The 25,304-nt window shown below is 44.4% G+C and overlaps 1 protein-coding gene across 2 annotated transcripts; it reads left to right on the top strand.

Annotated features, from left to right (window-relative positions):
- On the top strand, window positions 1-25,304 carry LOC142200893 (integrin beta-1-A). 2 transcript variants are annotated; one of them, XM_075271562.1, is made up of 17 exons: window positions 1-160; window positions 9,817-9,883; window positions 10,770-10,855; window positions 12,011-12,227; window positions 12,329-12,499; window positions 13,952-14,190; window positions 15,060-15,215; window positions 15,653-15,748; window positions 15,840-15,929; window positions 16,012-16,152; window positions 16,280-16,482; window positions 16,764-17,002; window positions 17,083-17,305; window positions 17,483-17,715; window positions 17,802-17,968; window positions 21,234-21,314; window positions 23,855-25,304. In XM_075271562.1, exons 2-16 carry the CDS (start codon window positions 9,817-9,819, stop codon window positions 21,306-21,308), a joined length of 2,403 nt encoding a protein of 800 aa, XP_075127663.1. In that variant the 5' UTR covers window positions 1-160; the 3' UTR covers window positions 21,309-21,314; window positions 23,855-25,304. The 2 variants fall into 2 exon arrangements, with proteins under 2 accessions (XP_075127663.1, XP_075127664.1); XM_075271563.1 differs by lacking the exon at window positions 21,234-21,314.

Below are 25,304 nucleotides of genomic sequence, written 5' to 3' on the forward strand. Positions count from 1 at the left end.
TCCTGTGGCGCGGCGTGCGGACTGGGCTGGGTGCGGGACGTCACCGCGTAACATCTCCGGGAACCGTTAGCGGCGGCCGGGACGAGGCCAGTGAGAAGAGAGCCGGGCCGGAGCCTGCACCTCCCCGTATACAGAGACCCCGACATAGGGGTATATAGAGGTGCGTATATATACTGTATATAGTACTCTATGTATCATGTAGTGTCTGTGTGTGCTGTACTAGTACATATGGTAGATACACTCATGTATATACATGGCACTACATGTAGGTATATACTCTATACACTCTACACAACTACTCGTACCCAGCAGATGCTTTATAGCTACTTCTATAGGGGCTGTACTGTATACATGTATACATATATATTGTAATAGATACAGTCTAGGCGTATACAGTATGTGTATAGTGATACAGGTGTATATACTACATGTATACATTGTATATAGGTGCATGCAGTGTACAGAGTGTGGACTGTATATTATGGTGACATGAATGTAGTGGAGATATATATAGATGTGTATAGTGGCAATCTCTTAAGGTGCGTGTGTATCTGTAACATGTAGGTGTATATACTGGTTGGGTATGTATAGTGGATATAGCTATAGTGTCATGTATATGTAGAGCACATATCTGGATATATACAGTGTGTATGTATTGGAGATGTAATGACCGCATGTATTACTGTATACACATCTGTGTAGTCATTGTGCTGTGCAGTTATAGTTTGCAGCAGAATATGTGTGTGTATATAATATATATATATTAAACAAAAAACTTGATAGTTTTGTTTTTTTTTTTTTGTTTTTTTTATATATATATATTTCCTACCCACTAGCTAACATGGTTCGAGAACAAATATATATTATATTATAATGTATTACAGACATGGCAGTGAAGGGGTTACTGTTTTTTTTGTCCTGTTAGCTCTACAAGTCCTGATGTCCAGCAGAGGTGTAGTTGTGTCTGTACTGACATCCATGGGGCTAGGACATTGTATATACTGACACCCTGCCCATGGGGCTAGGACATTGTCAGTCCGTCTTCTGATGCTAATGCATGCAGTACAGTGATCAGCCCCAGTTCACACTGATAGACGGGGCATTGTCTCCTTCTTTGCGGGTATATTACAATCCGCTGTGTCCTTTCCACCCCCAGAGGCAGCAGGGAGTTTCCCTGTAGGAATGTGCAGTGGGAGGGGAGCACAGGACATCCTGGGAGTGGTAGTGTGGAGGGAGGGGGGCACTTAGTCTGGCTCTATACAGTGTGTATTTATAACACCAGACCACCACAAATAACACACACATGGCCGAAGAAGGTAAAAATACCGCCTGTAGTGTTGTCCCTGTGTCCTCTCAAAGGTCTCAGTTTTTGGGCTCTTGTTGCAGGGTAGATTTGCCGGCGTGCCTTGTAAATAGGAGCTTGGCACAGACATGAGGCATGTTGTGTGTGTCGTGTAGATACAATGTAACAATATCTACCACATCTAACTATTGATTCAATGTAACATCTACTAGACATAAATATTGATACATTATACCATATGCTTCCCTTCTTGTTCAGTTCTTAGGTTGCTTTCTCACCCTGTGACTCCATCTGCTGTGGAACTACAACTCCCAGCATGTCCTGACAGCCTGACACTGCTAGGAGCTGTAATTCTACAAGAGCTAGAGAGTCGCAGGTTAGAAATCCAAAGTGCGCTTTCCTGTCTATACAATTTCCCGATTCTATGGAATATTACCGTCCTGCCGTGTGCTTATTGTGTTTCCATATATCCGTGTAGACTTCCTGGTGTTGGTGAGGTTACATGTGCGCCTCCTGGTTGCTGCTGTGCAGATCACTGGCCTCGGGATCTGATGTGTCAGCACTTGTCTGGCCTGTGATGTGGGTGTTTTTTTCAGTTTTTTTTTTCTCTCCCCTCTAGGTATGTTTTCTGGTTTCCTTTGTTTCTGAAGTTTGTGCAAGGATACACAAGACTGAGTCTTAGGAACTGGATGGCTGACTATGGCTATTTACTATCTTGTGTGACTGTAAAGCTATAATCTATATTATACCAGTTTATCAAAGTGCAATCCTATAAAATATTTGCAAGTTGGAATATTTTTATTCTGCAAGTCTTGGGCCTCATGCACACATTTATAGGCCTGGGTCACATCTGCGTTCAGGTTTCTGTTCGGATCCCCCAAATGGAAACCTATCCACATAATAAAGCAGTTGTCTTAGGCAAGCCGTGGACCCCATAGACTATAATGGGGTCCATGTGGTTTCCGCACAAAACATGCAGAGAGAAAAGTGGTTTTCTCTCCTCATTTTTCGTGCGGAGAGGGGAATAGAATGGACCAAATGCAGATGTGAACCTAAGTGTGCAGGCTGATGAGGTTCACTTTTTTTTTTTTAAGCCCCCCCCCCCCATTGGTTCTATTTCATTGCGGAGCTGGATAGGACATGCTCCATTTTCATTGCACCAAGCATTGGAACCCCCTCAGACAGCACTTGGATGTGTGAATGAAACCTTATAAACTTCCTACTGCTGGTGCTCAGAAGTAATCTTTTACAAGTTCTTCCTCATCTTGTGCAAACCACAATTTTGCACTTTAGGCGGAGGCCCCACGTTGCAGCTTTTTTTGTTGCAGTTTTTTGAGCCAAAAGGAATGAGAAATATATAGGAAGTTCTTATACTTCTGCTCAATTCACTCCTCCAGCAAAAAAAATAAGCTGTTTCCACAACGTGGGGCTTTAGGTTCTTTAGTAGCTGCACTAGGTATAATACAACTTTGTGTCTTGGCTTCTGCAAATCCATATAATAAGCCCCTTAGATGCTGCAGCATTGGTATGGCGAGTGGTTCAAAACATTCAGTGAAGGTTTAAAAAGAGGTTCTGCAGCAGTTGCAGTGTATATCAGAAATCCGTGGTTTCTAATATTCATATAATGACAGCTCCAAGTATATTATTAGTAACTCAATCCTGGGGGGAGGGGAACTCCAGCATCTACATAGACATGAATGGAGCGCTGAATAACAGCGCTCTATATGAAAGTAGCATTTAGGGGAACATTTGCACCTGGCTATTCTGCATCGGCAGACTTCAGGCAGGAAGGCACGGAGTACACTACATTTGAGCAATTCATAGGAGGTATATGAAGACTTCTCAGCGTATACATACCCTGACATATGCATAAAAATCTATATAGTTCTACTGATATAGGCCAAACCAATGGAGATCAAAGGGATAATTTTGCAATATGTACAAGCTTAGTACAGTTGTGAATCTTCCCAAAAGTGACCCGGTGACTACTTATTGAGGAAATGACCAAATACTTCATAAAAACAAGTTCTGTCCTAAACCAAGATATAATAGGCATGCAGTGGATATAAAACTACTTGGCAAGGCCAGAATTCTATGACAAACCTTGGACTGAGCGCAGTAATGAAGAGGCTGCAGGACTCGTGCAATGGCCGCGGTCCCTGCAAATAGCTGATCGTCAACAATGCAGAGTCTGAGGCCTAATTCACATCTTTCTCTCTGCATTATTTGTGCAGAAACCACACGGACCCCATTATGGTCTATGTATTCACATTACGTTTCTCTGCAGATACTGTAGTTGCATTGTGTATGCTTTAGGTTTGGTGACCTTTAATGAATTGACTCCCTCTTGCATCTGATCTTGATCCTTCCAGTCATCGCGTGGTTGGAGAGTGAAATGAGGAACTCTGCAGATGTCGGACAGGACGTCGCAGTAACTTTGGCCTTTAGCAGTGACATTTGTAACTTTCCTTTACTCGAGTCGCATAAAGCGACCACACGTAATACCGCAGCTTTCTTTTCCTGTATATTCGGTGGTCGCTGCGGTGTTTTAGCGAGTCTTGAGAAGATGTCGTCAGTCACTTCCTCGCACACAGCTACTACGTCTCTAGTCACAAAAAACCTTTAGTACAGGGGTTTTTACTTGCCAGTTTTAGAATGTATTTTTTGCCAGTGGGCCTCTTGTAATGTGTGAATGTTGGCTTATTCCTCTCCCTAGGTTTCCACCAGGACTGTGGGATTATTGTCCTCCAGAAGGTTGAAGGGGTGTTGGAACGCAAGGGCCCTAAAAAGGGGGCTATGGGGAAAAACAGCAGTGAGTGATGATGATGTCGCCCAGTGCTAACTATGCGGAGGTGCAATGATCATAGTACAGTCTGTCAGCAGCACATCCCTGTATACACCCGGGACAATATCTTGCTGACGGATAATTCTATGTCCCGCTCAGATAATGATCGCCTCCATGTTTACACTGGACAAATAAGAATGGACCCACCATCCTTCATTCCTGTTAACAAGGTTGGGCAATGTAATAGATAATTCAGGACTACTGCATGATCCCCAGTCCTGTAGAGCAAATATTGGGATTCTTTTGTTTATTTCCTACCTGGTGACAAGTTCCAGCTCATAATGATAGTATGTTGATTGAAGGTTGTCTTGCAGCACTGGAGTCCTGGGTTCGTATCCTGCAAAGGGTAACCTCTGCAAGGAGTTTGTATTTAGTGTGGGTTTCTGCCGTGTTCGCAGGTTTCCTCTCACACACCAAAGACGTACTGATAAGCCGTATACAGGGCAGTGACTGACAAGGTCTGGATCCTAGGCTATAGGGGTAATAGACTGTATTTATGATCCTGCCTGATGGTCCTCTGTATCTTATGTCTGGATGTTCTGATCTTACTTGGAATTTTTGCAATTCTCTGCCTGTCTTCTATCAGTGATTCCTGTAGACCGATAATTCCTCTGCATTTTCTTCAGATGTTGAGCCCACAGTGTGTATGAAGGTTCTGGTCTGCCATACCTGCATGCTTCGTTGTAATTGGGCTTTACCATCAGAAATCTGGCATCGGGCTACCCTCCTAATTTACACCCAAGTAGTTTCTGTATCATTTGGATCCCAATAGACTTAATTCTGTGAATGATCCATAAAAAGTTCAGGCTAGTACATGTTCTTATTATTCTCGGATCGGACAAACAGCTGTGTGAATTGATACTGACCTCAATGAGGCTCTCTGGTAAAAACCAGCACACTGATGTGAATAAGCCCTAAATAAGAGGCGCACATTAATACCAAATGGCACAAGTCGGTGGGTGTTGCATTACAGATATGTATAACATGGCTCTGTACTAGGGCTTTGTGCGTAAGGCTTTGAAGGGCTCTTCCAGGAGTTCTATATTGTATTCTATATCTCCAGGAATTGGATCTGCCGTTTGAAGGTGCCCGGTACTTGGGCAAGCTTTATGGCCTCTTGGTGACTGATGTCGTGGTCGTTCTGTTTAGTCTCTGTGTGTTAATACTACGTTGTGTCCGATATGCAATGAAGAGACTGTGACGCCTTCATTGAACTGATAAGTGAGAGGGCCAGGAATTAGATCCCAACCAATATCATACCCATTACTTATATCAATGGCCTATCCTTAGGATATGTCTGCTGGAATACCCCTTGAACATACTTTGCACCTTTGGATACTTGTATAACAGGGGTATGCTCACCCAAACCATTCTCAATCCAAGAAAACACTTACAGCGGTTGTCCCCTTATGGACACATTTACTCTGTCTTGTGGAAAGGGGATGTGTGTGTTTGCTAGGGTCCAAACGTCGGGTTACCCAGTGATCAAGAGGATTTGGTAATGAAAGTTTCCCCCCACCACCACCACCACCTAAGGCCTTCCTGTGACTGGAACACCAGTGCACTTGGGTGAGCGGTGCTCCATTCACTTACAGGGGGCTGCCAGGGCTACATAGAAGTGTATGGTTCATGCAAGCATACTGACTCTACATTCACAGAGACCTGAGGGAGACACTTGGTCCCCTGTCGTCCTGATCACTGGGGGAAATGGCAATTAGATACTTATCCCTTGTCCTCTCCATAGGTGACAAGTGTCCGTAACTGGGCAATACCTTTGTAAAGCAGGAGCCCAAATCAATAGCCAACTAGCCAAGGTTACTTAGAGGACATGGACCTCAAACTACTGGCACTGAGGCCAAAATGTAAAGATAAACCACATGGTTTTACTGTAATCCGTGGTAGCCCCATCACTACACCTATTATACCTTTCATTCCTAACTTTGGAGCTGTGGTCCTATGCTGACCGGAGCCTCAACCTGTTACCATATACTAGATGAGGTTGGATGAAGACACATATGTATCAAGTCCAACCTATAACCCTACAATTCCCTAGGGTGTTGATCCAGAGGAAGGCAAAAAAAAAACAAAAACCCATGAGGTTGATGCCGATTGCCCTACGTCAGGAGAAAAAACATCTTCTTGACTCCAATCTGGCAATCAATATAAAATCCTGGATCAAGTTGTTCTTACTAAAATCTAAAACCCATAACTTGTAATATTTTTTCTGTTAGAGGACGACATCCAGGCTCTCTTTGAACCTGAACAATGAATCCCCCATAACCGCATCCTGGGGCAGTGGCTTCCATCGCTTTGCCTCAAAGAATCTCCTTCTATGTTGTTGGTGAAACTTTCTCCCCTCCGGGCGTAGATGATGTCTCCTTGTCACTGTCACCGGTCTAGGCATACAGCATGCCCCCTTATCACTGTCACTGGCCTAGTCATAGAGGAGGTCCCCTTGTCACACAGGGAGCGTGTGGGCGGATTTTGGCACCAAGAGTGACACGGAGAGCCACATCACTCTCGGGTCAAAACCCGCCTGCCACGACAGTCACGGCTTCCCCCTCCGGAATTGGCTCAAATAAATGAGCCGACTTTGGAGGTTGATGCCGCCTGAAGAAAGAGCAGACCGCTGGCCGCCTGGCTGTCTAAATAGACCACCATTGTGAGGGGGCAGATTATGACGTGGATTATGCACCATAATCTGCCCCCTTTGTGCCCGTGTGAACTAACCCTTAGGGATAGTTTATACAGGGGGCAATGAGGCAGATTTTGACAGCAGATTTCGCCTCAAAATCTGCTTCCATACAATGGTGGTCTATGGAGACCGCTAGCTTTTTTTTTTTCTGCTAGCAGAAAAAAGAAGCAACGTGACCTTTCTTCAGGCGGATTCCGCTTGAGGAAAGCAATAGAAGTGAATGGGAGGCGAAAAAACGCCTAGCAGTTTTGTGGGGTTTTTTGTTTGTTTGTTTGTTTTTTGCAAGAAACAGAAACTGAAAACGCCTAGAGGTTTTTCTTACAGTTCATTCACTTTAGGGGAGGGGAAAACCGCCTGGCATTTTCTGAAGCAGTTTTACCAAAAACTGCTCCAGAAAAAGCTCTAACAAACGCCTCAAGGTCAAAAAACCTTTTTTTTTTTTTTTTTCAGGACCAAAATAAGCCAGGAGGTTTTTATGTGTGAACTAGCCCTTACTGTCCTAGACTTAGAGGATGTCCCCTTGTCACCGGCCTAGGCATGGAGGATGTCCCCTTGTCACTGTCACCGTCCTGGACATAGAGGATGTCCCCTTGTTGTCACTAGCCTGGACATAGAGGATGTTTCCTTGTCACTGGCATCCTATACATACCCCATCTACCACACATTACAGTAAGACCATGCGGGTTATGATCCCATTTCTGCCTCGGTGCTGTTATTTTGGGGTCGGCGCCCCCTCAGTAGCTCTGACTCGTTGGCTTTTGATTTGGTCTCCATTAAGTGTCTTTCTTGGCTTCGGCATGATATATTTTTATATTCGGCTGTTCCTATCCCCGTCTTACAAGTATATTACTAAAAGTAACATTTTATATCCTGTCCACAGCTCGGATGATGTGTCAGCTGCTTTTTGTGTGAACATTGCTGGAAACTTTCTATGCCTGGACTCCACGACATATTTTGCATTCTCTGTAGGAAATCCATGTAAACAATCGGCCCTGCAGGAATAGTGAATGCAGCGGCCATTATTCCAATATAAAGTGTAATATGTGACCTTTCTCTCATGGCTGACTTAGTTTTCCTACTGTCTGTGATGAGAATAACACAACGTAGCAGAGCCGGTGCTGACTACAATGCCGCCCCTCGCAGTGTTTGCTGTCCGGTGCTCGGCCCATATATGGGAACATTCAGTGCAGGAATCTGCCCGGCTTCCTCCTCATAGATGAGTGTGTTACTCAGGGAGTGCTGCTTGTCACAAGTCTGCCTCACATCTGCTTTTAGGATTACCAAAAATGGGGACCTGCTAACAAGCCTTGTGCTGGGTCACCGGGAGCTGCAGTATAATGGTGTAATGGTGCCATGTGGAAGTCGCAGAAGCGGAAGATTTTTTTTGTTTGTGGTCCATTTTATTTTCTTGTCTGTGCACATAAACTAGACTTGACCCCCCTCCTGATATGTTACAGTATATAACGCTGTCCCCGCTAATATAACCGCTCTGGAACACTGCTCCTTATTACTCTGCATTGTCGTGTTCCTCTGTTATTCCTCCTGATAATTGGGTTTTGCTATCCACCTTGTCAAAGAGGTGTCCTTACACGCTATATACTGTTATCAGGCTGATGGGATGCGCCTCCTAGTGGTAACACCTAGAGATAAGCGAGTAGTACTCGATCGAGTAGGTATTCGATCGAATACTACGGTATTCGAAATATCAACGTTGGTTCTTCTCCTACCTTTAGAAGTCTTCTCCGTGCAGCTTCCCCGCGGCGTCTTCCGGCTCTTCATTCACTCTGCCAGGCATCGGGCCTGGGCAGAGCCGACTGCGCATGTCTGCTTGTAGTGCGGGCATGCACAGTCGGCTCTGCCCAGGCCCGATGCCTGGCCGAGTGAATTCAGAGCCGGAAGATGCCGCGGGGACGCTGCACGGAGAAGACTTCCTGGAGGATCCAGCCCGACCCTCACTCGTGGACTTGGTAAGTATAATTTGATCGAACGTTGCCTACCCCTGAAATGAGCATTTTCCCCCCATAGACTATAATAGGGTTCGATATTCGATTCGAGTAGTCGAATATTGAGGGGCTACTCGAAACGAATATCGAACCTCAAACATTTTACTGTTCGCTCATCTCTAGTAACACCAAGTTCTCTATTTATTTCTAAATCTTCCAGCGGGTATCAGTGGAACGTTCTGCAATTATTTGATGGAAATACAATTACTCTACCGACATGTCTGGAGAGGTGATGGGACTTCTCTAAAGGGGTTTTGAGGAAATATTTCTTTAGACTGATCTTTAGATAAGGTCATCAATATCAGATCAGTGTCAGAACAATATCCTCACCAGTTCCAAGACCCTGAATGTTGCTGAATGTTGAACTCCCTTTCCCCCCCTGATCTCATGTTGTACACCTATCCTAAGAATAGGTCGATGATATAGCTCTGGAAATAAAAAATAAATGAAATTCAGGGTTGATCTTTTAGAGTTGTCCAGAATAGAAGGCCTCATGCGGAGTAGTATGTAGGTGTACGGAGCCCCCGCAGTTATGTCGTGTCTCATAGGCCCGCTATGTGTCACTGTATGGTGCTGTAGGGCTTCCATGATGTAAGATAGCTTTATTATAGTGTGTCTGATGGAGATGACACCTCACATATCACATACTGTTGTTCCCTGTTATCAGTCACTCATCTATGAGATCAGCGACAGGAAGTCTAGTAGACTGACACCCCTCACCCCATACCTATGTTATCTGTCATATCTCCAGGTCTGCACATACTGTACCTGTTACTTATATAGTAGGTATACATTCGTGAAGTCGATTTGATAGAGATTTTTCTGTACAGTTACTACAATGAAACTACTTTTATGTGACAGCGGGTTTGGCCATGTTAAATGTCCTTGTTGAGGATAGTCTTGTGCCACAAAGTAAAGCACTAATCCTAAGTACAGATCTGTAATGGCGTGTGTCTTCTTTGTCTTGTAGATGGCGCGTCTCCTTATCATTGTGGGGCTGTGTGTGTATTCCCTGTCATACATCAGTGCACAACAAGGTAAGTCTGCTGTTTGTCTTGGACATAAAATCTACTTTGCTCCGGGGGCCACACGGTGGCTCAGTGGTTAGCACTGCAGCCTTGCAGCGCTGGAGTCCTGGTGTTCAAATCCTGCCAAGGGCATAAAACCATCTGCAAGGAGTTTGTATGTTCTCCCCGTGTTTGCATGGATTTCCATCCCATATTCCAAAAAAGACATACTGATAGGGAAAAATGTACATTGTGAGCTCTGTGTGGGCCTCACAATCTACATTAAAAAAAAAAAAAATCTACTTTGCTCCGTCCTTGAGCCAAACACTTGAGGAAGTTGGTCTGTTTTTAAGGACCCTGTTTTACTTTCTGGAAAATTCCATTTAAAGTTCCTGCAGGCCTAAATCTTGTTCTGCAAAAGCAGTTCAGCCCAAAGTGTTGTCTTTTTTGAAAATGTGCAGAATCCGCGGCAGTAATAGACAACCGTGTGGATTGTGTCTGTATCTGCGAAAGTTAGGTGGTCCATAAGAAACAGGTAAGGGACTGAATATAGCAATTCAGTCCCTGTCCCTAGAGGGCAGCAAGCAGAGGCACCGTTTTCCTAATTACATCCTGGAAAACAGATTTGCATATTTCCCATAATCCCCCAGTGGAGCATAAATGGCTTTGTAAGTCTCCCTACGCCTGCAAAGGTGATCTCTCCTTATTACTAGAACCTATAGCACTTCAGGCATATTGGTAATGGCATTTACTGTGTTGAATGAGTAACACGGTGGAATATTTCTGAAGGTTAGCATATGCCGCGCCAGTCTTCATAGCTCCAGCCCACCAGCACATTAACCCCTCGCGCACGCACTCTTGTTTCTCAAAGTTTCTTGGGCCTTGTTTAAGCCTCATTGCTTTTGTTTCCATTAAGGTGGAACTGAATGTTTAAAAGCAAACGCCAAATCCTGTGGAGAGTGTATACAAGCCGGACCAAACTGTGGCTGGTGCACCAAAGTGGTAAGTAGAGACAAGTTTTACTTGGAAGCACCATGGCCGGTTACTGTGCTATAATGTCTTCTCAACCCCAATAGAATGGGTTGTATCCATGTGCTACCCTTTCCACTTATAAGGGAGCCTTCACATGGAGTAAACGCGCGTGTATTTTTGCAAAATACATGTGTAAAAATAAGACTCCCATTGACTTCAATGACATTTTACAGGCGTATTTTTACTCATGTAAAAAAATATCATTGAAGTCAATGGGAGTCTTATTTTTACATGTGTATTTTGCAAAAATACACGTTCGTTTACTCCGTGTGAAGGCTCCTTAAGGGGGTTAACATCGGTAAGGGTCTCCATACACAGCCCAGCCGCAGGAATCACATGTGAATTATTGTCATTTCTAGACTGCACTTGTACTAGCAAGTTACTCTATGGCAAGTTTCTGTATAAACCGGCAATTACGGCACATAGCATGTGATTACCATAGCCGGGCTGCACAGTATACAGGAGCCTCATCCCTTTTTATATGGAACAGGTGGTTTTGTTATTTCCCGTCCATCCCACACAACAGCTTGTGTCTGGAGGCAGAAATCTAGAAGAGACGCAGAAGACTGTGTAACGCTAGACTCGTGTGTCACACTGGGGGATATGCCGAGCTTTACTTGCAGAATAAACACCTATATCCGGAAAATTTTTGCAACAGTCCCACCTGCAATGCAAGCATGTTTTATTAGTCCAAAAGCATGATGACCTCTCATTTGTTAGACTAGTACCTGTGTATTGTAATGCAGGTATTCTTAATCCTACCGGTGTCTCTGTGTGTGAGTTAGCCACTTCCTTCTGGTCCTTATCACTGTCATTGACCAGCAATCAGATTTTTTAAATGAGACAGATCCTGGTTTGGATAGGAAATCAGATTCTGTTCCTATGAAACTGACATCAAAGCTTCAATTGGAGGAAGAAGTAAAAGACTGTCATTTAGAGAGTCTTGTGGTCACATGACACCACAGAGGACCTGAAGGAAGCGGTAACTCCATTGTAAAGTTATCCACCTGCGTACGGTCAACCTACTAGCAGAAGTGAAAGGGAGGAGGTAACCATGCCCTGCTAGTATTATGTACATGGCGTGCGGGTAGGCTGTGTATGGTTAACCTTTCCTTGTTGTTTTAGGACTTTTTGCAAGAAGGTGAGCCGACCTCTGCACGTTGTGACGACCTGGCTGCATTGAAAAGCAAAGGATGCCCTGAAGATAGTATCCAGAACCCCCGGGGCAGCAAAGAAAAGCTAAAAGATAATGCCATAACTAATAAAGCCAAAGGAGAACGTATGGATCCTGCCAACATCACCCAGATCCGCCCTCAGCAGCTGAGGTTTGAGCTGAGATCCGGTAGGTAGTGTGACGCTGTGCTTTGTAAACTGTCTAGGGTTTATCTTCAGTTTAATCTCTGAATTAATTTATTTTTTTTCTTTCTTTACGTTTTTATATAGGTGAACCCCAGACATTTAACTTAACTTTTAGAAGAGCAGAAGACTATCCTATCGATCTGTACTATCTTATGGACCTGTCATACTCCATGAAGGACGATTTGGAGAACGTGAAAAGCCTCGGCACAGCACTGATGAGAGAGATGGAGCAGATTACATCAGATTTCAGGATAGGTAAGGGCTGAAGGATGAGAACAAACATCCGGGGCAACACGGTGGCTCAGTGGTTAGCACTGCAGCCTTGCAGCGCTGGAGTCCTGGGTTCAAATCCCGCCAGGAACATCTGCAAGGAGTTTGTATGTTCTCCCTGTGTTTGCATGGATTTCCTCCCATTCTACAAAGACATACCGATAGGATAAAAAAAAAAAAGAGAACGAACACAGTGTCAGTGTATGGTTGTGTACAGTCATGTCAGGGTTCAGTAAGCTTTGTCTAAATATTTTAAAGGGGTTTTCTGGGTTAAAAATATTGCTGAACTATCATAGGAATAGGCCCTGTTACTGATATGCAATCCGTACAGCTGGTAGACTTGAGAATTTTACAGAGAGAAGACAGCTCCGTTCTCAGTGTAGTGGACAGATCAGGCACTGCAGATCATCAATGAGACCTAAGCTGCAGTGCCTCCTTTCCACCACTGCACATAGAACAGCGCCGGCTGCTTTCTGCTCCGTTCTCTGCATCATTTGCTAAAAACTGCTGATAGGGGTGCTGGGTATCAGACCCCCACTGATCTGATATTGGTAGCCTCTTAAGGCCTCAGTATTTTAAGAGCCCTTTCCTGAAGCGGTCATCATTGTTGCTTACAGCCCTGGGCTTGAATCTAACATATGCATGTAGTTTGTATGTTCTCCTTGTGTTTGCATGGCTTTTCCCCAGGTACTGCATTTTTTTTTTCCTCCCACACTGCATATGAACTTATTAAGGCTTGAGATCTTGCAGTTGCTGTACAGATAGAGGTTCCTTGCTTGGTTGTGGGCGGCCTCTCTGCACTTCCTCTTCTTCATTTAGGTCGGACTGTCTGAGCTTTAATATATTATCGTGGGTTTTTTCGTCTAAGAAAAAAAAAAATTGTTTTTTCTACGTGTGTTTACATTTCCTTTCGCTTGGTTTCAGAACAGTTCCCTTTAAGTGACCCTCTAGTTATAACCAGATACTGACACACTTTCTATTTCTCTAATCTGGTTTATTCTCAGGTTGGTATTTTTATTTTTCTGCACATGGTTATGGAGCTGCCAGTAACAGCATTTACAGAGATGCTTTACAGCAGCCACATGGACTATAGAAATCTGTAGTCTGGGGATAACTCATTGCTGTCTATGGAAGTGTGTTGTGGGCATGCTCGGTGATGAGATCATACTGTAGAGAGGGGGAGGAGGTGAGCTGTGACATCATCACATGTTCACTATTTGTAGCCTGTGATGATGATATGGCTGAGAAGTGATCTCTATTGAACGGGAAGTCTCAGCCTATTTTGAAGCTTAGTGGCCAGAGTGAAAACTGCGGGACTTCAGGTGTTTTGGGGGGGTTTTGGGGTGTCAATAACACTTGATAGCTTTGCCTATAACTATATAGTATGTTACTTGTTTTGCAAGTATTATTAACGTTCTACCTTTTGCTTCATCTTAGGTTTTGGCTCTTTTGTGGAGAAAACGGTGATGCCGTACATTAGCACTACCCCAGCTAAACTCCTCAATCCCTGCACCACCGAGCAGAACTGTACTAGTCCCTTCAGCTTCAAGAATGTCCTCAATCTTACAAGCGACGGCAAATTGTTCAATGATCTGGTAGGCAAGCAGCAGATCTCCGGTAACCTGGATTCCCCAGAAGGTGGCTTTGACGCGATTATGCAAGTTGCTGTGTGTGGGGTAAGTGCAGTCTAATACATCCTAGACACTTGTAGCAACTGGACTTGTCCATACTGCCATTTAGGACCTATGGTGTGCAGAGCTGCAAAGGGTGGATTGCAGTGGTGAACTTTGCACAGCCGTCTATTACATGGTCACCTATTCATTTAAGTGGATGCTATGTAATCCTACAGTTATCCTTTAGTTGCTGGTGCAGGGGTCATTTGTAGCCACCAGCAACTTTTCGTGCCTGGGATGGGGTGTCAGCAACCAGTCTTAACACTGGGATGTCTTCCTCTAGGGAATGGTTTTGTAAAGACTTGTAAGGGGATCACCCTAATTTTTACGCAGTCACTGTACCTCGCTCCAGTTCATGTGACGAGGAGCTGATCTGCAGTACCTGGGCTGACCACTAGACATTGAACGGAGCTGTCTGCTTCCTGCTCCATTCTCTGTGTATCGTCTACTGAGAACAGCTCATTCATAGAGATGCCGGATGTCAGACACACACCGATCTGATATGGTTGCTCAATCCTTGAGATCATTATTTCCAGTCTGGAAAGCCCCTTTGCCTATCCTAGGGCTAAGCCGCCAGTATCTGACTTCCAGTAAACCCCTTTAATTGCATTTTCGCTAGTAATCCACCAAAGCAGTTGTAAACAAGCTAAATATGTACGCACTAGTCATACCACTTTGTCAGGAAATATTCGTCAGACATCCGTAGATACTTAGACTGGAATGGTTCCAGATTCTGGAATAGCCTGTGTAGTCAGCAAGATCTTCCATGTTACTTACTACTATCATAGTGATTTGCCTGGAAGCTAAGCGGATCAGTCTTGCATGCCTGTGTCACGAAAATATGACCTTCATGCTGCAGCCTTTTATTTCAGGAGCAAATCGGTTGGAGGAATGTCACGCGCTTGTTGGTCTTCTCCACGGATGCCGGCTTCCATTTTGCCGGAGATGGAAAATTAGGTGGAATCGTGCTGCCGAACGATGGGAAATGTCACATGCACGATAATATGTACACAATGAGCCACTATTATGTGAGTCTATAGTTAGAGCTTCTCTACATGACTGTCTGATGACCTGATATCTAGTTTTCTATGCTTACCCTTCCTGCAGGGGGCAGTACATAGTATATTACACTTACGTTACATACATAAGGTCATGTGCAAGGTGCAGTGACCCGTCTGATCCAGCATCTCTCCTTGTCACATACTTGTTTGTGTTGGTGGGATCGTGCTTGGATAAAAACAATATCCTGGTGATTTCCAATCTGGCAAGAGAACCCCTTTAAGCTCCACTATAGGCTATAAGTGTGGCCTGATGTCAGAAGCTGAAATTTTGCAAACTCTTGAATGGGGGACGGGGTCTGAGAAACCCACAGATCTTAATCATTCTTGGCATCATTGAGAGGCCTGATATTTCTAATTTCAAGACTCCTGTCACATGTATACTAATCTTATATCGTCTTTCACAGGACTATCCATCCATTGCTCACATAGTACAGAAACTTAGTGAGAATAACATCCAGACCATCTTTGCTGTGACTGAGGATTTCCAGCCAGTTTACAAGGTACATACTCTTCCTCCTGGTCTAAGCTTTCAGTATATAAATCTGGAATACCAGAGGTTAATCCAAATCTGTCCCGGTGTCGTCTCAATAGGAACTGAAGAACCTGATCCCCAAGTCAGCCGTCGGCACGCTGTCCTCTAACTCAAGTAACGTCATTCAGCTGATCATTGACTCCTATAATGTGAGTATATTACATAGGAAACCTCTGTTTAATGCCACATAATGGACGATTAGTAAATAATCTCTTTTTTTACTCTTTCCAGTCGCTATCCTCCGAGCTAATCTTGGAAAACAGCAAGTTACCTGAAGGCGTAACTATCAGCTATAAGTCATTCTGCAAGAACGGAGTTATTGGTACAGGCGAGAATGGAAGGAAGTGCTCCAACATCTCCCTGGGAGATCAGGTAAGTGGTGACCTGGAGCACCCTGCCCGCCTCCTGGTGTGTGTATTGTAGCACTGGCATGCCTTATATGCAGAGAGCAATGGGTTTTTATACTAATAAGTGATATTATTTTTTTTTTTTGTTTTAGGTCCAGTTTGAGATCAGTGTAACCGCACACAAGTGCCCCAAGAAGGATCAGACTGAATCTATTAAGATCAAACCTTTGGGTTTTACCGAAGAAGTGGAGATCCTTCTGAAATTTATCTGTGAATGTGATTGCCAACAAAGCGGACTCCCAGATAGCCCAGAATGCCACAATGGAAATGGCACATTCGAGTGTGGAGCCTGCAGGTACATTCATGGCATTGTGCCTGTACAGTCTTATACTCTGGTTATCGCCTGTAGATCTAGTCTGTACAGTGTCTTTAGTCCCATAGTCATAGACATATTGCACCCATAGTGCAATAATAAAACTAGCTTTGTGTCCTGTTAGTTGCAGGCAGTATAGCATTATATTGTCACATGGGCTATAGATTGGACATGGGTATGAAAATGCTGCATGGCCCCTTTTGCAAATTACTACATTTGTCCATGGATAACCCTGTACCAATTTGTCTTCTTGTTTTGTCCAGATGTAATGAGGGCCGTATCGGGAAACATTGCGAGTGCAGTACAGAGCAGGTCAGCAATGAGGATATGGACGCTCAGTGCAGGAAGGAGAACAGCTCCGAGATCTGCAGCAACAACGGTGATTGTATCTGCGGCCAATGTGTGTGCAAGAAGAGGGACAACCCCAATGAAGTCTATTCTGGCAAATACTGTGACTGTGACAACTTCAACTGTGACCGATCGAATGGACAGATCTGTGGCGGTAAGCATATGCGCGATCCTCTTTCCCAGTTTTGTTTTCTCATTAGCATCAGGCCATAACATGTCTCTTCTTTCTGCCAGGTAATGGAATTTGCAAATGCCGAGTATGCGAGTGTTTCCCCAACTTCTCTGGAACTGCATGCGATTGCTCGGAGGATAAGTCGACATGTATGGCGTCGAATGGTCAGCTCTGCAACGGGAGAGGCACTTGTGAATGTGGGAGGTGTAAATGTACAGACCCCAAGTTCCAGGGACAAACCTGTGAGATGTGTCAGACCTGTGCGGGGGTGTGTACTGAGCACAAGTGAGTATTACAAGGGTCTCTCTTGCTCACTTGCATTTTGCACTGTTAGTATAACATATAATGCTTTTTGGGGAAGGACCAGAGCCTCTATAGGACAGTATAGCGGAGTAGATGACGTGTATGGGCAGTGAGCAGGGACTGTATTGTCAGCTGCTGACTTAAATTATTTGTCCATAGGGAATGTGTTCAATGCAGAGCCTTCCAAAAAGGAGAAAAGCAAGACGTATGTAATAGTCAGTGCCTCCATTTCAACTATACCATGGTGGATAGCCGGGATAAGTTACCTCAGCCTGGACAGGCGGACGCGCTCACACACTGCAAAGAGAAGGACGCCGATGACTGCTGGTTCTACTTTACCTACTCCGTCAATGCCAACTCCGAGGTTCATGTACACGTGGTGAAGGATCCAGGTAAGCCCCCAGCTATTGGGTCACTTGCAGCTGACTTCATTCATTATATATGTGTATATAATATAGATTTTCTATATAATTTGTAGAATGTCCCAGCGGCCCTGACATAATCCCAATTGTGGCCGGTGTAGTCGCTGGTATTGTTCTCATCGGCCTGGCACTGCTGCTTATATGGAAGCTTCTTATGATCATCCACGACAGAAGGGAGTTTGCTAAATTCGAGAAAGAAAAAATGAATGCCAAGTGGGACGCTGTAAGTATTCAATGGGAATTGTCTATTGAACATGTGATTATACGAGCCACAGTTCTCACTATTGTCCAATAGCAAAAAACTAGCCTTGTTACCCATAGCAAGCTGCCATTGTGTAGCTTTTAGTCCTTACAGTGCCCTGGAAAAATGTATAAGCTGTTCTGTGATTGGTGGCTCCCTGGTATAGCGGTAACTTTGGCTCATCTCCAGTAACGTCAGTAATTGTTGTGGAAGTTTTGGGGTAGTGGCTTGGAAAATGGGAACTTATTCCAGGCGCTAGTTCCCTTGTCCGTTTGCCTTGAAGCACCCATTGTGTGTAGAGATGTAATTGATGATTAAAGGGGTTGTCCAATGCTAAATATGTTGACCTATCCTTAAAGAGGACCTTTCACCACTTTTGGGCACAGGCAGTGTTATATACTGCTGGAAAGCAGACAGTGCGCTGAATTCAGCGCACTGTCGGCTTTCCCGATCTGTGCCCGGTGTAAAGAGCTTACGGTGCCGGTACCGTAGTGCTCTATGGTCAGAAGGGCGTTTCTGACAGTTAGCCAGAGACGTCCTTCTGCCTCGCGGCGCCAATCACGCTGTGCTGTGGAGCGGGGAGGAACTCCCCCCTCCCGCTCCTGATAATGCTCGTCTATGGACGAGCTGTGTGAGCAGAGGGAGGGGGCGTTCCTCCCCGCTCCACTGTACAGCGCGATTGGCGCCGCGAGACAGAAGGACGTTCCTGGCTAACTGTCAGAAACGCCCTTCTGACCATAGAGCACTACGGTACCGGCACCGTAAGCTCTTTACACCGGGCACAGATCGGGAAAGCCGACAGTGCACTGAATTCAGCGCACTGTCTGCTTTCCAGCAGTATATAACACTGCATGTGCCCAAAAGTGGTGAAAGGTCCTCTTTAAGCTATGATCAAATTGGTGAGGGGTACAGCCCATCTGTCAGCTGCAGTGTACGAAGCCAGGAGAAGACAACTCTGTACACTGTGTAAGAATAGGTCATCAGTATCTAGTCTTTGACAACCCCTTTAAGAATAGTAACTTGGATCAGACCTACTCATTGAACATTATTCCAATAGTCAGGCATTAACTATTGTCTCCTTCCATATCTGTTTCATACATATCTTCAGTAAGTCTCTTAACCCTTCTCCATATTTCTAATTTATCTTTTGGTTACTTTTTTGGTTTCTTTTATGTGCTCCTTCCTGTAAAGTTCCCCAAAATGACTATATGCTTACTGTGGTTATTTTATAGGAGGAATAGTTAGTGATTACGTATTACTGATATTGCTTTCCATATAAAAGTATGCACAACCTGTGCTAGATAGAAAGATGTCACTTAGCTGTAATCTGGAGAAATGTGGTAGAAACTGTTCAGTTTCTCTGCAGCACCTCTGCAGGCTAAAGGAGGAATTACACCATCCCTATTCAAATTAGTGGATTTGTAATGCATTATCGGGCAGGTCCTCCAGAGCCAGAGGCTTTGTTTTTGCTGTCTGGACAAGAGGTGAGGGCTCCACTTCCCCAATGGTCCTTTTCCGGACAGGAAAGCCCTTCAAAACCCACACACTATGCAGAATGTAATAATAGCATATATCATACTGCATTCTCTCGGAAATGGGAAGCATTTTTTTTCCTTCTTCCCCCAACACAGTAGTAAAAAGGAGGCCTGACCGTAAAGTTACTTCCCCAAAAATACAAGCTCAGATTGTCTGAGGACATTAGATGAGGGGGTGTTTACACGCACTCCCATCATACAGTTACATGTCATGCAGGGGAATAAATGGGCAACTACTCTCTCTGCTAATGTCTTAAAGGGGCTCTATCAGCAAAATCATGCTGATAGAGCCCCACATATGCGTGAATAGCCTTTAAAAAGGCTATTCAGGCACCGTAAATGTTATATTAAACTAATCTATAATGTGATCTACTTAAGCATCGTGCACGCTGGGCGGGCATTCAGGGTGTGCCGTCTTCTTCATCCACGCCTCTTCTTCCTCCGATGTCATCGGGTCCCGTCCTCCGGCGCTCGCGAACTGACACTGATATAAAAAAAATGGCCTGGGCGCATGCACAGTAGCGGTAGTAGAAGCCGCATGCTACTGCGCATGCGCCCAGGCCATTTTTTTATATCAGTGTCAGTTTGCGAGCGCCGGAGGAGGACGGGACCTGAGGACATCGGAGGAAGAAGAGGTGTGGATGAAGAAGACGGCGCACCCTAAATACCGGCCCACCGTGCACGATGGGTAAGTAGATCACATTCTTTTTTAGGGTATTATTTTAAAACGGGGGGGTAGTTTTAATATAACATTTACGGTGCCTGAATAGCCTTTTTAAAGGCTATTCACGCATATGTGGGGCTTGATCAGCATGATTTTGCTGATAGAGACCCTTTAATCCTTATATGAGGATATACATGTAGTACATATTATATAACTTTATGGAATACTATAAACCAGGTAACAGGCAAAGATCTGAAGAAGGGGTGGAGTATCCTGTTGACTCTTAAAAACCCCGAAACACGTCCTCTTAATAAATACCTATCAGTTCATATTCTGTCCAAGTGAGCGCGTTTTACTCCTCCTATTGGTTTATCCATTACTTACCTGATGCAGGGGAATAAAAAATTTAAAGGCATTGTACAGGATTGGAGAAACATGGCCGCTTCATGCAATAAACTGCCACTTGGGTCTTTAGGTGGTCTCTACAGATGAGACTGGGCTGCTATATGTTCACAACCCGTGGAGATGTGCGTTATGATTTTTGGGGAAAAAGTAGCCATGTCTTCTAATCCTGTGCAACCCATTTAATAAAACTGGATGTTAGGAAGTCTCATAACTTATTTCAAGTCATGCGAGACCTGTAAAGGCATCCGACCCCTTAAATAATAAATAGGCGTTAAATGATTTTAAGACACCATAAGACACCGGTATTATACCTGGCACATGAGCGGGGCTCTCACATGTTGCATACATGCTGTGCAGGGTCTTTGCTATGTGTGCGCTGTCCTGGATGCCTTCAGCGATCCTATAGTTATTACATAAAGACCGTCTGCCTGTATAGTCACAAGTGTAGCCATCTAACAAACAGCGCAGTGATACAGAGTGGTTATTGTGGCGGGTCTATAGAAGTAGTCTCCGAAGATCCGGAGTACTCGTGGTGCGCAGCCAGCGCCTCGCCTATTAGATGTGTCTTTGATTTCTTTTTTTACAATGTCTCTTTCTTGTTGTGTCACTGTGATCCTCTCTCTCTGTGGGTTCCTTTCTCCAGCAAGAGAATCCCATTTACAAGAGTCCTATAAATAATTTCAAGAATCCCAATTACGGACGTAAAGCCGCTCTCTAAGCCTCAGTTTGTATCTTCTCTCTCTTTTTCTTTGTGCCGTTTTCTTGCATGCTCGTGCTCACCGCTCATTCTTACATTAACCCTGTGTGAACCAGCGTCTGCTTACTGGTGACGGGTTGCTGGATTTATGGTAAAACTGGTTTGCAAGTGGCTTGAGTTTTATAAGGCTTTTTGGTAGATTTTTGCATCCTATAACCCTACTGAACGCACAGTGTGGAATTGACTTTGGGAAGACTTCCAAGACTGCCTAAGTACAGTACAGCTTCTGCGGGGAGCGCACGCCATATAATTTGAGGTTTTTTTGGCAGACTGTTCTTAATAAATTAAAGGGATGGTTCCATCTGGGTATCCCCCTTTTGATTTGCAGCTGCCAAAATGTGAGGTGGTGATGGGTGGTCCCACTGCTGGAAACCCTCAGTAGTCTGTTTTTTTGCAGCGTGAGGCTGTCTGAACGTGAACATATCCTAAGTAGCGATGTTGCTGTGAGAATACATGGCAAGCATAAGGATAGAAGGGCATTTACATGGACCAGTGATCGGGCGTATAGTTTTTTCCTGGTCATTGTCCCGTGTAAATACTGTATGCTGCAAGATGTTCAGGGTGAACGATTATATTAACAATGCTTTGCCCCATGTTAAAGGATTGAAGGGCACCTGTACATGCATCTGATTTAGTTTCCCTATATGTCATGCATAGTGGCCATGACCCCCTTTAGAGGACCTCCTTGTATACCCAACAATGTATCCCATAGACTGCTGGCCTGAGGTGCAGCATTGTGTATCCTCCTTACAGGACCCTTGGCTTCATGTCACAAGCTCCATGTTCAGCTGTCGCTTGCTCTTCCCCTAGAAGATGTGTTTTTAGTATCCTATAACCTTTTCGCCCTGGTTCCCTCTGTTTGTTATATTGCCGTCTCGTTGGAAACCACCTCTGTCCTTTATGGGAGGCGTCGCTATTACTCATACATTTCCTTCACTGAAGTTACATGACTTCACGACTTGAACTTTTGGTTGAGTTGCTGACTTACTCCCCGGCCCATTGAGGATAGTGGTTGGTTTTTCCATGAGGACATCAATGTAAGTTATCGCTCCCCGGCTAGATTGTGCAGCAAAATACTTGGCAAAGGAATCTACAAAAGGATATAGTGATCCCATACCACGTATATGACATGCCTGTTAGAGGGGTACTCTACTCCATCAACTCCAGCAGAAACGAGCATACACTGACTTGTGGGGCAGCAATGGGGCACTTGTACTCACGTGGTTGCTCCCCCTCCAAAACAGACAGGTTTCTCATGTTTTCTGGATATGCAACTCGACAGCTAAGCTTTACTGGCATCAAGATTATACTCTATGCAGGACATATTTGCAGACTAAGGCCTGGTTCACATCTGCATTTGGGAGTCCACATGGGAACCCCCCAAATGGAATACCAAAGGCATTGGCAAGTGGTGAACTTATGAAAGCACATGGACCCCATAGACTATAATGGGGTCTGCGGTGTCTGCACGGAACGTGCACGGGAAAGTACTTCATGATCTACTTTCCTGTCCACATGACTGGTGCGGAAAGCACACGGACCCCATTATAGTCTGTGGGGTCCGTGCACTTTCACTGCTCACCGCTCGTCATTGCGTTCAATAGTCCGTTTGGGGGGGGTCCCCATGCAGACTCTCCAACCGGATTACCGAACGCAGATATGAACTGGGCCTAAGGCCTCATGCACATGACCATATGCATTGTCCATGTGCTATAGCTGTGTTTTTCACGGTTAACACAATGACCCATTCATTTTTATGGCCCCATACACATTTCCGTGAACTGGGGCTGAACTCTGGACAGGCCCTATTCCCGTCCATTATGCAGCCTATGCTCACTTACCTTAACCACAGCCTGGCTACATGCACACGGTCAGGTCCATGTCCCTTTAACTCTGACAGTAGGTCCATCAGGTTTTCATGGTTTATCTTCTTGCAGCGGGTACAAAATTGTGCAGAGGTTGCCACACGGTGCAGACTAAACAGGGCTACAAACCGACTACATGAACACTGGGACAAACGTGCCCATGTTTGTGTGGATTTGTAAGCAGATTTTGACATGCACTTGCCATATGCAATACAAAGGATGAAATCCTGAGCTTGGTCTTGCTGCAGATTCTCGTATAGATGCGACTCTTAGACTTGCATCATCGTAGCCAGCACCATATTGACTGCACAGAAAATCCGCAGCTAATATGCAAGGTGTGCATTTACCTTTAATGTAGTGGGGTGAAATCTGCAACATAATCTGTTTCTAAATGTGAGTTGCTGAGTTGCTGCAAATCCTTGGAGGAAAAAAAATCTGCAAATGATTTCTTTTCCGTGTGTGGACGATTTTGCTAACCTTGTCTGTGCGGTATCCTCCTATAGTGAGTGCACGGTGTCCATGTGTGTATTCAGCAGGAATGCTGTGATATCCTTCACGTTATTTCCTCACTGATGTCAATAGTCAGAATTTTTTTTTTTTTTTCTCCAATCTAACTTTTTTTTGCTTTTCTCCCAATTTTAGGGTGAAAATCCCATCTACAAAAGTGCGGTGACAACGGTGGTGAATCCGAAATATGAGGGAAAATGAACATTTTTTTTTATTTTGTGTACATTTTACTACACTGTGTATGCAAAGTAGCAAAATTTTTTTTTTTATTTTTGTTTTTTTCCTACCCACCCGCTGGGATCAGATGGGCAGTACTGCAATGATTTACTAAAGCATAACAGTGTTTGATGTTCAGATTTTCACTTGTACAGATTATGTAAAAAAAATTTTTTTTTGCAAAACCTGGTTTGCAAGATAAAAGCAATCGGTGCCATTGGACTGTAGAAACCTCGCTGACCGCGCAGCCTTTAAGTCATTGAAGGTCACCTCGTGCCTTTGCGTAAGCGGATAGCTTTGGGGATGAAGGGTTAATCACTGAAGGCCTTTCCGATGAGAGTATTATGATGATTCTGGGTCTGCTTCACGGGGATCGGCAGGGCTGGAATTTACGGACGTAACGCGTACCTCAGGCGTCAGCGGGTTCGGAAGGTGCGGCCAGATTGGGTTTGTTATGTGTATTGCGAGCGAATGTCAGTGAAAGTGAACCGAAAGGGAAATGCTAAATCTATCGGATGGAATAACGTCCCAGAGGGTCCTCGGTAAATTCCAGCTCTGCACCAATAGCTGCCTAACTTTACCTAGCCAAAAAAAAAAAAAATCACAGTGCATTATTTCTTTAAAGGCCTTAAATTTTTGTCATGAGCGTGCTTTTTCTTTAATGTGTTAAAGGGGATGATCAGAAATTAATAAAAAGGCTTGCCTTTTGTTCTTTTAGAAACTGCGCCCCCTATTGTCGATGGCAGTGACTGGTATTGCATCTCTACTCTGTTTTAAAGGGTTTCCAGGGAGTTTCATTTTACTTTGGGGGGGTTTTCATGCCATTTCCAACCCCGGGGTCACACAATTTGGATTTGAGTTACTCCGCCCCCTCCCACTCCCGTTTTCACCACTAGTTACCTGTGCTATGGCAATGCCCCAGCTCAAGAGGAGGAGGCAGTATCGTGACCGATATGTCTAAAGAGGTTATTAGAATGGAGTTGCAATATCAGATACTACCTCTGGTCAGAGGGGGCGCTGTTTTTCTAACAAAAGCAGACCTTTTTTTTCCCAAATGGTCAATCCCTTTTATTTTATTTCTAAATCTGGTGCTTCCTTCTCTTGTTGTTCAGTCTGTCTTGATATCCTCAGGATTTCGCCTGACTCTTGTGACCCTGTGACCATTTCATTGTAATCTGCCTTTGTTACATTACGGATTGTTCTAAATTTGTGCCATACAGATACATTGTATATTACCCCTCGGACCATTTGCTTTGCCTCTGTTCGTGTTTGTCACATTTCTTGTTTTTAAGTGCCTTTTTATTTTAGCAGTTGTTCACTTTTTACAGTACTGTTAACTGAACTTATTTATTAAATAAAATGACCTAAA

This window comes from Leptodactylus fuscus, chromosome 4, assembly GCF_031893055.1.
Source record: "Leptodactylus fuscus isolate aLepFus1 chromosome 4, aLepFus1.hap2, whole genome shotgun sequence".
Taxonomy (NCBI): Eukaryota; Metazoa; Chordata; class Amphibia; order Anura; family Leptodactylidae; genus Leptodactylus; species Leptodactylus fuscus.